The sequence below is a fragment of the Sitophilus oryzae genome, unplaced genomic scaffold (assembly GCF_002938485.1).
Source record: "Sitophilus oryzae breed Bouriz unplaced genomic scaffold, Soryzae_2.0 scaffold_488_pilon_pilon, whole genome shotgun sequence".
Classification (NCBI taxonomy): Eukaryota; Metazoa; Arthropoda; class Insecta; order Coleoptera; family Curculionidae; genus Sitophilus; species Sitophilus oryzae.
Window position 1 is genome coordinate 1,192,998 of NW_022147071.1, and position 13,140 is coordinate 1,206,137.

Consider the following 13,140-nt stretch of genomic DNA (forward strand, 5'->3'; position numbering starts at 1 on the left):
CATATCTTTTAACTGGTTTGAACGGTAATAACTTTTCGTCCGTACTTGTATAAAACTACTGAGTAAAAAAATATTTATTTGTGACGTTTTTCTACGTAAAAAAAAGTCTCTGGGTAAAAATTGCTACGAGTAATGGTTTTCGAGAAATTTGGAATTGAAATTATCAATACCTGTCATCACTGACATAAATTAAACATGTTGATTAAGTAGTTTTAGACTGAAAACATAAATTTAAAATGTCTTTGTGGAAAAAGTTCAACAGAAACTGTTTTATCATTTTTTTCGAAAAAAAAATTATAATAAATTTAAAAAAAAATAAAAATTCCCAAATTCATCATTTCAGTCAAATAATTATCTACTGAACATGTTTATTTTTTGTCAATAATGACATGTATTGACTATTTCCATTCTAAATATTGTTGCGGACCGGTGTGGACTCGACCTAACCTAACTATATGCCCCGCCCTCGGATGACCTTAACATCGCATTAAAGAATAGACACCGTAATGATTCATTCGAAGATTCGAGAAGAATCAAGTTCCACTGGAATGGAGTAGTACATACGAGAACAATCGAAACCTTCTCTATGCACCTAACGATCTATGGACTATTCTAGAGATCTTTAGCTGTCGGTATAAAAGCCGGCGGCTGGGGCCTAGAGAGTAGTGATGGAAATAATCGAATTATTTTCACCGAATAATTAATAATAATTCATATTTCACAATCGAATTAATAATTCGAATTAGTTAGTAGTATTATAAATTTAACCTAAAAATAAATTCGTCCCAGAGTCCCAGCTAGTGCTCGTCTAGGGGCTATTTTAAACAAATCTGAACCCTTGCCATACCTATATTCTATCACTGAATAAAAAATAAAAAAAAAATCTTTATTCAATGTATTCTATTAACTGTGCCGAAGCCGTTTAATAAATTAAACCATAATTTAAAGTTTTAAATTTAAAAGGGCCGAGATTATGATTGTTTCAATTCCTATGAAAAAAGCTCATATCTAAAATAAAAGCTTCTTCTAAAACGATATAAGTATGTCCTTGTTTACGTGCGGTTCGTATTTCTTTTTATTTTATCAGTTGCAATCAATAATTATTTAGATAAAAGAAGAAAATTAATTTTAGTGTTCGGCAGGTGTTCGGTGAAATTTGGGTGAGATGGAAATGAACCAAATAATAGTAGTATTCTTTCGTTCTGAACGAAATGAAAATTTTCACTTGAACTGATTTATTCCTACGTGGTATAGGAAATAACAATGATTTCTGGATTTTTCTATATCGGATCGTTCCTTTCTTTGTCGATTCCCTTTATAAATCAGTTTAAGTGAAAATTTTCAGTTCGTTCAGAACGAAAGAATACTACTAATAGTACTATACGACTATACTAATTACTAATATTCGTATTCGTCCATAAGTGGTTATGTTTTATGTTCATTTGTAATTCGGTTACCACAGATATATGTAATATAAAATACTACTAATTTTTATCTCGATTATATCGAAAAAGATAATTCGAATTAGTTAGTTTTAATTTACTATCGAATTAGTTGTATTATTTAATTCGAATTTTCCCAACAGTATTAGAGAGGGCAGTTATAAATTCAAAATAAATTCTTAGTTATAAATCGTTTGTAAATAGTTCTATAAGTCTTTTATCGTTATTGTTTTTGTTAATTAGTGTTAAATAAATAGTGTTTAAATAAATTGTGACTTTCTATCCACACGGAACCGACGAAAAACGTAACAATATCTTGAGATCGGTTGCTCGTGACGATTTTTTCCAAGAGACATTTTTCCGTAAAAAATCACGGAAATATATTTTTTCATTCAGTAGTTTTATACAGGTATGAACCAAAAATGATTACTCTTCAAAACAGTTAAACCCTTTTTTAAACCACATGTAGATGGCGCCCCCTACAAATAGGAAGTATATTGACATCAAAATAAAATTTCTCCTGTCAAAAAACATCCAGACACCAATTTTCATCCAAATATTGACGTTATTTCAGAAATTATTTGAAAAAAAAAAATCGAAATGAAAATGAAACTTCTACTTGCAAGATTATAGGATTGCGTAACATTTTCTTTGATAAAAAGCTAAACGATATAAGCTAAAAAAATGTTTTCTTTTCTTTTTGACATTTTTATCACCACAAAATGTTTCCTGAGCCAGTTTATTACAGTCGATCAAATTATTTTACAAATTATCCTCCAACATAAAACTGCCTTTTGTACCTTTTATAAGGGAACAAAAAAACGGCCAAAAAATGATACAAAGGAGAAAAAAAAGGTCAGGAGTTAACGCACCCTTGTTTTACTGTTTGTTCTATCGAAAATCGAAGAAGCAGGACAAAGGGCGACTAACAGGTAGGTTTGCTTTGACATGACATAAAATATGTATTCGTGCTGTTTTATTAAGGCGACGGCGACGCTTGTTATGTTTACAAGGTTTTATTTATTTTTTCAACGTAAAAAAGCAAAACTCCGATAATTACCAAATACATAATATTTGGTATGAGATTATTATTTTATGAAATTTAGTATCTATAATAATTTACATATTTTTTTAGTTTAATATTGTTGTTTTATAATTTAGGAAAATTACTAGACTGAAAGAAAAAAAAACTAAAATTTCCAAATTTTCCAATTTTTTTTGCGAAAAAAAATTCTGTTTGTATGACATGCTTTAATAAAAAATTATATCATAGTTAGAAGACTATATGGTACAACTTCTAGATAACTCTTACCTCCATGACGTCGTTGGTGAGCCGAACCGTCTTATTAACGTCAGCCAACGAGGGCGGTTGTCCATCTGGTCCCAGCTCCACCAGCAGGGGGACATCCCCCCTTTGGTCCCTCAACCCCCCGCTCAGGGGCTTTTTCTTGCGCCTGCGCGGCTGGCAGTCCGCCGGTTTCCGCCGCACGTGGAACATGATAGAACCTGCAACAAATCAAACATACTATAAGTGCTATAAGTAACTGCTGTAAGAGGTTCTGGTGTGTGCAAGAATTCTGGACACACGAAAAAAAATGTTTTAAATTTTTCAGTGTCCAAGGTTTCAAAAACCATCGTGGCATAACGTCGGTTTCCAATGTTCCTTAGGCATTTCATACATGTCCTTATACAGGGTGCCCCAGAAATAAGTGCAAGTATTTTAAGGAGTGGTAGATCTCGATAAAAGAAACATGTTTTCTCTTTATCGTTTTTCAAATAAGTCCAGAAGAACTGAGTTATTTTACTTTGAAAATTTCCAAAAAAAAATTTTTGCAATAATTTTGAGAACCACTGGATCTTTTCTGGATTTTCTTTCTTGTAAATTTAATCTACTACCTATGTTGCCATATTATTAAGACGTTATGTTTTTTTAACTAAAAACTAAAAAAAATTCCAAAATTTTTATCAAAAAATTCCGAATTTTCAATTTTTTTTCGCGAAAAAACCTCATAGGCGTGTTTCTGGGGTTGAACTATACTCCCAGTTAAAATACTTGCACTTATTTCTGGGACATCCTGCATAAAATAAAGTTTCTTATATGCAACACACTGTGTTTTATTTATAAAATAGAATAAATCTGAACAAATAATATATTTGGCGACATAACTCCGAAAAAAGCCGAACCGCTCCGAAATTATCAAAAGCTTTGGGTCGCGACCGTTGCAAGAATAGCGCCAAATAGTATTTAGTATTTATATTGTTCTTATGGGCTCTTTCCAATCTAAACTTGTTTCATTTATCTATTGGTCACCCGTCCATTCACTGGTATGGCCTAACGTCGCTTAAATTCGGTGATCTATTGGGAACCGGTGTTTCGACGTAGCTGGGTAGCTGCCTAACAACGAAGTTTTTTATTTTAAAGTTTTAATATTAAACAATTATAAACACGAAATCACAAAAATTAAATATTAATACTTCAGTATTAAATTAAAAATAAAACGATTAATAATTAACGTACACCACGCACTGTTTATTCTATATAGATTTTTAATAATTTATAAATTGGAATTACCATCTATATTATCAAATACTGAAAATACTGAAACCTGAAAATATTTAATTTTATATTAAAAAATAATCTAACCTAACTTTTCCAGCACAGATTTCATTATTCAAACTCGGCTTTCCGTGAAAATCAAAACCACACACGACTGATATATGGACTGAAACGTTTTCAGCAACTGAAAAACATCTTGTTTTTCTCACTGTACGAACTGCGATGTGTTCCAAAAATAGCTGCCACTGTATTTCATCCGTTTTAATTTCCAAATTAATTTAATTTTAAAAGTTATGCTTATTAGTTAACATCGTACTCATCGAAGATATAATAATTAAGAACAAATCTGTGTAAGGTGTGTTGATGGACAAACTGAAGGTTGGACTGCAGCCAAATTAAAGAAGAAAAAATATGGTTTAATAAGCAAGTCATAGAGAGGTTATTTTTAAAATGTTTATACACTGTATATATATGTATGTATATAAGGGGGAAAAAGTAAAATATTATTCGAATGGATTCAAGATGTTGTATCAGTGTTATATTAAGATACATTCCTGTTTCATATTTTTCTGTTTATTTATTTTTATTTTGAAGTAAATGGATGTTGCTTGTCAGTTTAAACGAGCATGTGATAAAGTCAGGGTTGGTATGTTATAAACATTTTGTTTAAAAATAAGTGTTTTAAACGTGTTTTAGTTAAAATTGCGTTAAAAACAATAAAAAACATGTTTTGTTTGGAAATAAACAACATGTTTCATTTCAACTCCGGTTAAAGTTATCTAGAGAACTACAAGAAAAGGACTGATTTTTTGCAAATCAGTGTGTGAAGAATTATCGATTAAAAAATTTTCAAAATACTATTTCAAAAATTTCGAAAATTTGGTGCAAAAATGGGCGCCGAGAGGCACGTATAGCCGCCCATACTAAAATATGTTAATATCTCGAAAACTGCGACTTTGACTGATTTTGATGTTATTACAAATTTTGTTGCAAATATTATTCCTAATCTTAATTTGAAAACCGCGTTTCGCTAGCTACTGTAATTTTGGAGTTACGATTTTTTTAAATTTTTAACCCCCTCCCATACCCCCTTACTAACCCCCCAACCCCACCAAAAACTAATGGCCAGATTCTCGGGTGCCACAGTATTTTTGTGCCGAATTTGGTTAAAATCGGTTCAGCGGTTTTTGAGTTATCGTGTTACAGACGGACAGACGGACGGACAGACAGACAGACACCACGAAAATATTTTGTATTTAGGTCATTTATGACCCAAATCACACATTTTGAGTGAAATTAAAAAAACTTTTTTTTTGCCGATCCTAATAGGATAAAAAACATTTTACTAAAAAAACATTTTACATTTTTCTTGACATTTTTTGTGAAACAAAAAAACTTTTTAGTGCCACAGGTTCATTCTCCTGAAAGTTATTGATGGTGTATCAAAGAATTGCAATGTTGTCACCTCCTACATTATCCACATATTGCATATTTGTATGCGTTTATAAGTTAACAGTAATTGTAAATTTCTACACAAGAAATTACAAAAAAATAATTTTAATTATAACACTGGCATTTTACTACTAGATTTACCACCCCTTCTTTTTTACTATTATTTAATTCATTTACAGAGTGTTCAAATAAACTTAATAATTTTGCACTGAATATACTAAGAAAAACGTCATCAACGAATTGCAACGAATAATCCAGCTTACTATTTTTTTATTTAAAAGCTACGAAGCTCTTTATGTTTGTAAAGTTCTAGTCTAGAACGACCCAGTAACCTATTTTAGAATAAATTTAATTATATTGCAGAGTAAAGTTAAATATAAAATATTAAATCAACTTCGTTTTTATAAACGAAATCCCATGCATTTTTTATAATCAAAATGAACATATTTCAATATTTTTTTTAGATATACATAGTTCTACCACGAAACAATAAAGTTGACATATATAAAAATCTATACAGGATGTTATCAAGTTAAGACAATTATTTTATAACAGTGATAAAATTTGCAAATTTTTTTTTTAAATAAATAAAAAGCAAATATTTTTGAATTTGGATCAGCTATCAATTCGACAATATTCCAGCATCAAATAGAGAAGCTCCACTCGACATGAAACGCCAAAATTAATTGCATTTTTTTACGGGTACGTACAACCAACCTCCATTCGATTATAGTTCGGCTATTTTCCCAAAATGGTTTTCCTAAAATGGAAAACCCTCGTATAACGATCGAGAATTTCCCGCACGATGAATTTTCATTAGATTTACCGGAAAACGCTTTCCAAAAAATTAGGGATGGTCATTTTTTAGAAAACATCGATATCGATAAATATTAGTGCGAATAATATCGATATTTTCATTGAGACAATAGATTAGTGGGTATGTATTATTTTAATTATTAGGTGTAATAGTGATCAGTGAAAAAATGTAGTGTTTAATTTAATCAAAAAAAGGATTTTCTTTACATTTCTACATCTTTCTAGATTTGAATATGCCGCTATTGTTGAATTTCTATTCTAAAATGTCTAGTATGTCACTGATTTGCAGTGGGCCAGTATATTGCATCAATATAGATTTTTCTCTAATATTATATATTGTTTAGTTGTTTTGGGAATGATATAGTTGAGAATTTAATATCGATGTCAAATCTCGACATTTTTATTCCGACATATCGATATTTTAAAACAATCGATATATTTTGTATCATCCCTACTCTCAGTTACCTTCCTCTCGGTCTATAGCGTGTTATTTGTCGCATTGTTGCCAGTTTCCACCCCTCGAGAGGTCAAGGGATGTGCTAATATATGGTGTGGATGGATTCAATGGGACAGGTCATATACATACACCCAGTGGCGGGGATAGAATAAAAAGCTTTAAAAAAAAATAAAATAGAATTTCTAAAGGAACTGTTCGTTTAGTGTTTAAAAAAATATCTAAATGAACTATTCATCAAAACATAAAATGAGTGTTAAATAAATATATAAAAATATCCTTTCGCCAAATATTTTCAGGCTGGTAGATCTTGATCAAAGAAACATACTCTTACCGTATTTCAAATAAGTCCAAAATAACCTAGATATCTTTATCTTTCTCTAAAAAAAATGTTCGCTTAATTTTTGAGAACGACTGGATCTTTTCTGGATTTTCGTTCTTGTAAATATAATCTAGGTACTAGCTATGTTGCCATATTATGAAGATATTATGTTTTTTAACTAAAAATCCCCAAAATATTTTGAATTTTCATTTTTTTTTGTCGCGAAAAAAACCTCAGACGTGTTTCACTTATTTAAGACTCGCTCTGTATATACCCCTTGAAATAATATCTTTTTTTTGCGAAATACCCAGATATTTTTGAGTAAATTTAGATGCTCCAAATCCCGAAGACCCGTCACTGCACATCCACTTCCGGTCGTTTCCACGAACAGAGTCCAGGAAATGCGGATATCCAGGCGAATTTTACATTGCAAATGTCATGTCTGGCGTAATTTTCGACTTGATACCGAGTCAAAAGCCGTCGATGACGGAGTGGGCGAGTACATGCGATCCGGTCATGTAATCGAGCACGTTCGGGATATTCCGGACATGAATAAGCCGTGCCATTTTTCCTGCAACCGTTCCGGAAATTCATTATTTCGCTGTCCAGAACTGGATCGAAATAGCCGCATAATTGGTCTTAACCAGTTCGTTGTTTTCATATATTAATAAGAAAATTAATTCAAATTGGATTCTGAATGCAAATCGTGGAATATACGGCACTGATTACTTTATTTGCGTGGTCGGTATTTTAATGCATACGACTGAGATAAATATATACGACGATATAGTTGATAGACAGAGAGATAAAATCAAAAACGACATACAGTGTTGCACATACAACATTTTTCGTAAGCGCATAATTGGGCGGTATGAAATTATTTTGATGCAAAATCCGGCAATACCGCATAGAAGAAATGTATCATGAAATGTTGATCGGTCCTTATATTATTTGTATTATCGCGTATTTGAGTACGATCTAGGGTTAGACTGTACCAATAAAAATGAAAATATTATAGTAAAAAGTCAACTTTCTAATGACCTAAGCAATTTCAATGTCAATAATCGACATATTTATCAAGCGAAATGCGTTACAGCAACGTCCAATTTACTCTAATGTAATGCGTGAAAAAAAGGTAATAAATTTTTAAGACACTTTTACGCGAGTAATGGAGAACAATGAGGAAAAATGGACGCTTAGAATTGTTTACGACGTCTCTGCCCTAGTGGAAAGTATAATAAAATGTTTTATTTTCTAAGAGAGTTTAAGTGTGCAATAAGGTTTTTTAATTAAAGGAAAGACAGGGTGAAGATCAAGGTTATATTTCACACTAAAGTGGTAGTTTTTTATTATCCCAGCATCCTTTATGAAGAAATCTCGGCTATATCGAAAGATGCGTTCAACTTATCTTAGACAGAAATCTATCTCCGATTAAAAAAAATAATTAAACAATTTCAGTCTAGTAACTATTTAGTCAACTTGTTTAATTTATGTCAATGACGACGGGTATTGATAATTTCGATTCCAAATATCTCGAGAACCATTCTTCTTATCACGCCCTTTCCTGCCGAAGGTTGGCGATCCAGATGGCAATTGTGGCTCTGGAAACTGCAGCCAGGAAGATTTCCGCAGACGAGCGTTCAAACCGTCTACTCAAATCTTTTAGCCATGAGTTCTGGCGTCTTCCTACTGATCTTTTCCCTTGCACTTTGCCCTCTATTATGAGGCGCAGTATTTTGTATCTACCACCTCTCATCACATGACCCAGGTATTGCATTTTTCTTTCCTTGATGGTGTTCAGTATCTCTTTTTGTTTCTGCATGCGCTGGAGTACTTCATCGTTGGTGATCCTTTGTACCCATGAGATTCGCTTTTTTTTTTCGGTCTGTGAATCCAGTGTCCAGCTCTCACATCCATAGAGTAACACAGAGAAGACGTAGCATCTAGCCATTCGAGTTGTGAGTTCCGCACTGAGGTCTCGTCTTGTAAAAAATGATTTCATTCTCACGAAGATTTTTCTCGCTTGCTCAATTTTTGAAAATATTTCTCTTTTCGGGTCGCACTGACTATTGATGTTAACTCCTAAATACTTTATTGAGGTCACTTGTTCGATTGTTTGTTCCTTGACACGCAGGTGTGCATTTATTGGAGTCTTAGAAAAGACCAATAGTTTGGTATTGGAGACATTGAGATGCAGTCCAAACATCTCACTGTAGTGGGCTACGGAATCTATAATGCTTTGCAGTTCTTGTATATCGTTGGCTATTATAACCGTATCATCAGCATATCTGATATTGTTTATTGGGATTTCATTGAACTTGATTCCGCCCTGGATTCGATCCAGTGCTTCTCTAAATATAGTCTCCGAGAACAGGTTAAACAGGAGCGGAGACAAGACGCAACCCTGTCGAACACCCCGTCTGATTTGTATATCTTCCGATGTTGACTGCTTCATCTCAACTACCGCCGTTTGATGCCAATAAAGTTCTGATATGAAACGTAGGTCTTGTTCGTCAACTCCGGTTATTCTTAGAATTTTGATCATCTTCTGATGATTAACACATATATATATATATATATATATATATATATATATATATATATATATATATATATATATATATATATATATATATATATATATATATATATATATATATATATATATCAAAAAATATGTAAGTGCCTCGCTCTACAACTAGGAGACATATTGACATCAAAATCAAATTGCTCACGTCAAAAAATTCTCAGACACCAATTTTCATCCAAATATTGACGTTACTTCATAAATTATTTGGAAAAAATCTCGAAATAAAAATGAAACTTCTACACACTGTATCCCCGAAACTAAGCATTTTAGGACATACATGTATACAAACTTTTTTACTTATTTTTATCTGCAGAAGATACTGCCGGAGTGTACAACAGTTCTCTTCATAAAAAAGAAATAGCAAAACTATACAGCAAAGAATTTTTAATACTATACGTTTCACTCTATAAACGTATTCGCGTATTCTCTACGAAACCGAGTTACCGTTTCATAAAGAAAAATATGGCAAACCCTACAAATATTTCTCGTATATGCATTTCCTCTATTTCCCTATTCGGAAAACTACAAATAAGACGGGGAAAATTAGATTTGAAATGCGAGAACTGGGGAAAAGTCTTCCGAAATTAAATAACGGTAGAAAAATAAAGAAAAACGTATACTCTAAAAATGAAAAATTCAAATTTAGTGCTGTTGAGAAAATTAAAATTAATTTATATCTATATTTTAGTAAGATAGTTAAAAAACGTTTTTAAGTGCTGCTTTTATTCTGCTTGTATTTAAGTAAAGCATGTATTTGTAACATTAAAAAACACCCTGCATAGGGTAAGAATCATTTTCATAACAACGATCTTGAGAGCTTTCAGCCAACGAATAGCAATGCTACGAATTTTTATTTCCTTTTTCGAAAAATCATTTTCAGAGAGGTTATTTTTATATCCTTTTTACTAAAAATGAAACTTGGCTCCAAGTAGATGTATGTGCTTTCCATTAAAAAACATGGAGACGCATATTTTCCATTTAAGTTTGCATATATTTAGTTCCGTATCATAAAATAATCCATTAACCTATTTTTAAGTGTGATTGAAATGGAGTACTGGAATACAATACATATTTCATTACTCTAAAGAGTTTAGAGTATAATAATTAAACTTAAAAACTCTTTGAATTATTCAAACATAAAAAATGTTTATTTGGATAATTTGTTGGCAAAACGTATGAAACAGTGAATTTAAACTTATTTTTATTTATCAAGATACGATTTTAGTGTCCAAGATATACAAACAAATATTGGGAGTGGACCAGATTGATAGCGATAGCCACTATGCACCACACTGTATATGGAAATCTGTCATAAAATTAATAAACCCTTTATTACAAAAAATAAAACATATCAAATCATCTATAATAAAGTAATTAATTATGCATTTTCATTTAAATATAATTTAATGGAATATACTCATTCGATAACGTTAACGTTAGCTGGTGTAAAGTTTATTTTAGCCCTGGGAATGACCCAGACTGTAAAGTTTGTTAATTAAGCACATATTGAAACGTAAATTTACAAATTTTGTCGCTAATATTTCGCTACAAAACTTGGCAAAATACGAAATTAATTCTAACGGCCCTTGTCACACTGTTTATATTTATTCGTCAATTCCAAACATTTCACGACCCTTTATAGAATCCATTAATGTTCGTATTTATCAGCGTTATAGCATGCAATTAAATAAGTTTAGGAGCAATATACAGGGTCTTGATATTATACCACTCAAACAAAAAACTAAAAAATAAAAAAAATAATGTATTTTTTGTTAAATGTAAATGCTTTCTTCTATTTTTTGTTATTTTGCCTTTCATGAATTTTTAAACTAAATTTTTATACCTTCGAGGCATTGTTTGTTAATTGCTTCTATTCAAATGTCTATAAAGAATCTAGCAGTTTCATTGTTCATAGAAATATCTATTCAAAGAAAATATTCAAAAGAAATGGACCGAAAAGAGTTACTTTCAAATGTTAGTTTTTGAAAGGAGTTAGAAAAATACCACTTAGAATTCGTATTTTTCATTGGATTATCTAAAAACTTTAAATTTTCCTGCAATATTTGAGTCTTTCCAAAATTTGGTTAAAGCAACTTTAGAAATTTTACATTTTAATGTTATCTATTCGTCGAAACTATTCATTCGCAAAGTTTGCATTTTCCTGGCCAAAATTATTGATCTAGGATTCTAACACTAACGTTGGAGGTTATAAGAGCAATTCTACGATAAGTAATGAATGAAATTCTTGATTCTTTAGAGGCAAAAGAAAGTAAAACCTCACTTTCAAATATATCGTGAAAAGTATCTCTATTATTTGTACTTTTTTGTAGCATTTTCCTTTTTCTGTTTCATAAGAACTAATAGACAGCGAGTATTTATAATAAAGGTAGTCCTACACTACTAGATTTGTGATAATTTTTTAAGGCTTAATATTTCGTTTTTATTATTTATATTAATATTACTATTTCTCGTTTCCGATAGTTCCTATGTAAGATAAATTATACGTAACTTTCGATATCGTAAATTACTCAAACCATAAAAAAACACACGACCTATTTTAATTTAGTCGACAAAACGTGACGTGTAGACCCAGCTTTACGACCGATCTGACCTATACGTACGCAGATCATTCAATGCAAATAGATTCGTGTGTCAGCCATCTGGGTTAGGTTTCGCTAATTGCCGTTTCATTGTTCTCCACGTCGCTATAGTCGAGCTCGGTCTGTATAACAGATAATTTCCAATTAGCTGGCCAGGCTAATTTGTTGCTAATTAAAACAAATTTGGAAATTTGGGCCGTTACGTGCTGTTTTCACTTTAACTTGGCTGGAAAGATTGATTGATAACGTGAAAATTTCGAAAAGGAAGATACTGGTTTATCAAACTATAAATTATATTTATCTAACTAAAATTTGATCGTATTTTCAAACTTCAAACAGTTCGATATTTATTGGGAAGAGTAGAACTCACAGCCAGAATTTCTTTAAAAATTTCAAAATACTGACTCTTCCTTCTTTATTCATTTTTGAATCCGTTTGCTTAATCCGCAAGCACATATCTGTTATTCCCGAAAGGCCATCTTACAACTATCCACTTAGGAATGCGGAGCACGATCTTTATCTGCCAATCCCGAGCAGAACTAGTTAACAGCTCAATACTCTATAATGCTAAAAAATGTACAATCGTCTGCCATTGAATATCCAGCCGCTTTTATTCTTTCCCGCATTTCGCAAAGGTTTGAAATCATACTTATTGGAGACAGCCCTATATAAGGTAAACGACTTTTTTGTTTAATCATGTACAATTTTGAATTTTAAAATTTTGATCATCTCACACACTGGTCAAAAGTCGAGTATTTAATATTTTATAACTCTTAAAATTTACAATGTTCCCATTATAAAATTTTATTGATACGCCTTTTTTGTATTCTGCAACGTCCATGTACGTTCTATTTGTAATTTTAATGACTTAATTTTTGGTGAATTGTATGATTTGTATTGTATATTT

General features: G+C 31.4%; 1 protein-coding gene across 5 annotated transcripts in view; it reads right to left on the minus strand.

Moving 5' to 3' along the window:
• Nucleotides 1–13,140, minus strand: part of LOC115886425 (afadin) — a 136,681-nt gene that overhangs the window by 21,795 nt on the left and 101,746 nt on the right. For 4 of the 5 annotated variants that reach the window (XM_030905562.1, XM_030905561.1, XM_030905560.1 and 1 more), the window contains one exon: nucleotides 2,755–2,948. In XM_030905562.1, coding sequence (XP_030761422.1) covers nucleotides 2,755–2,948 — 194 coding nt within the window. Of the gene's footprint in view, nucleotides 1–2,754; nucleotides 2,949–4,086; nucleotides 4,130–13,140 lie in introns of those variants that run through there. The other variant, XM_030905563.1, reaches the window with a different exon arrangement.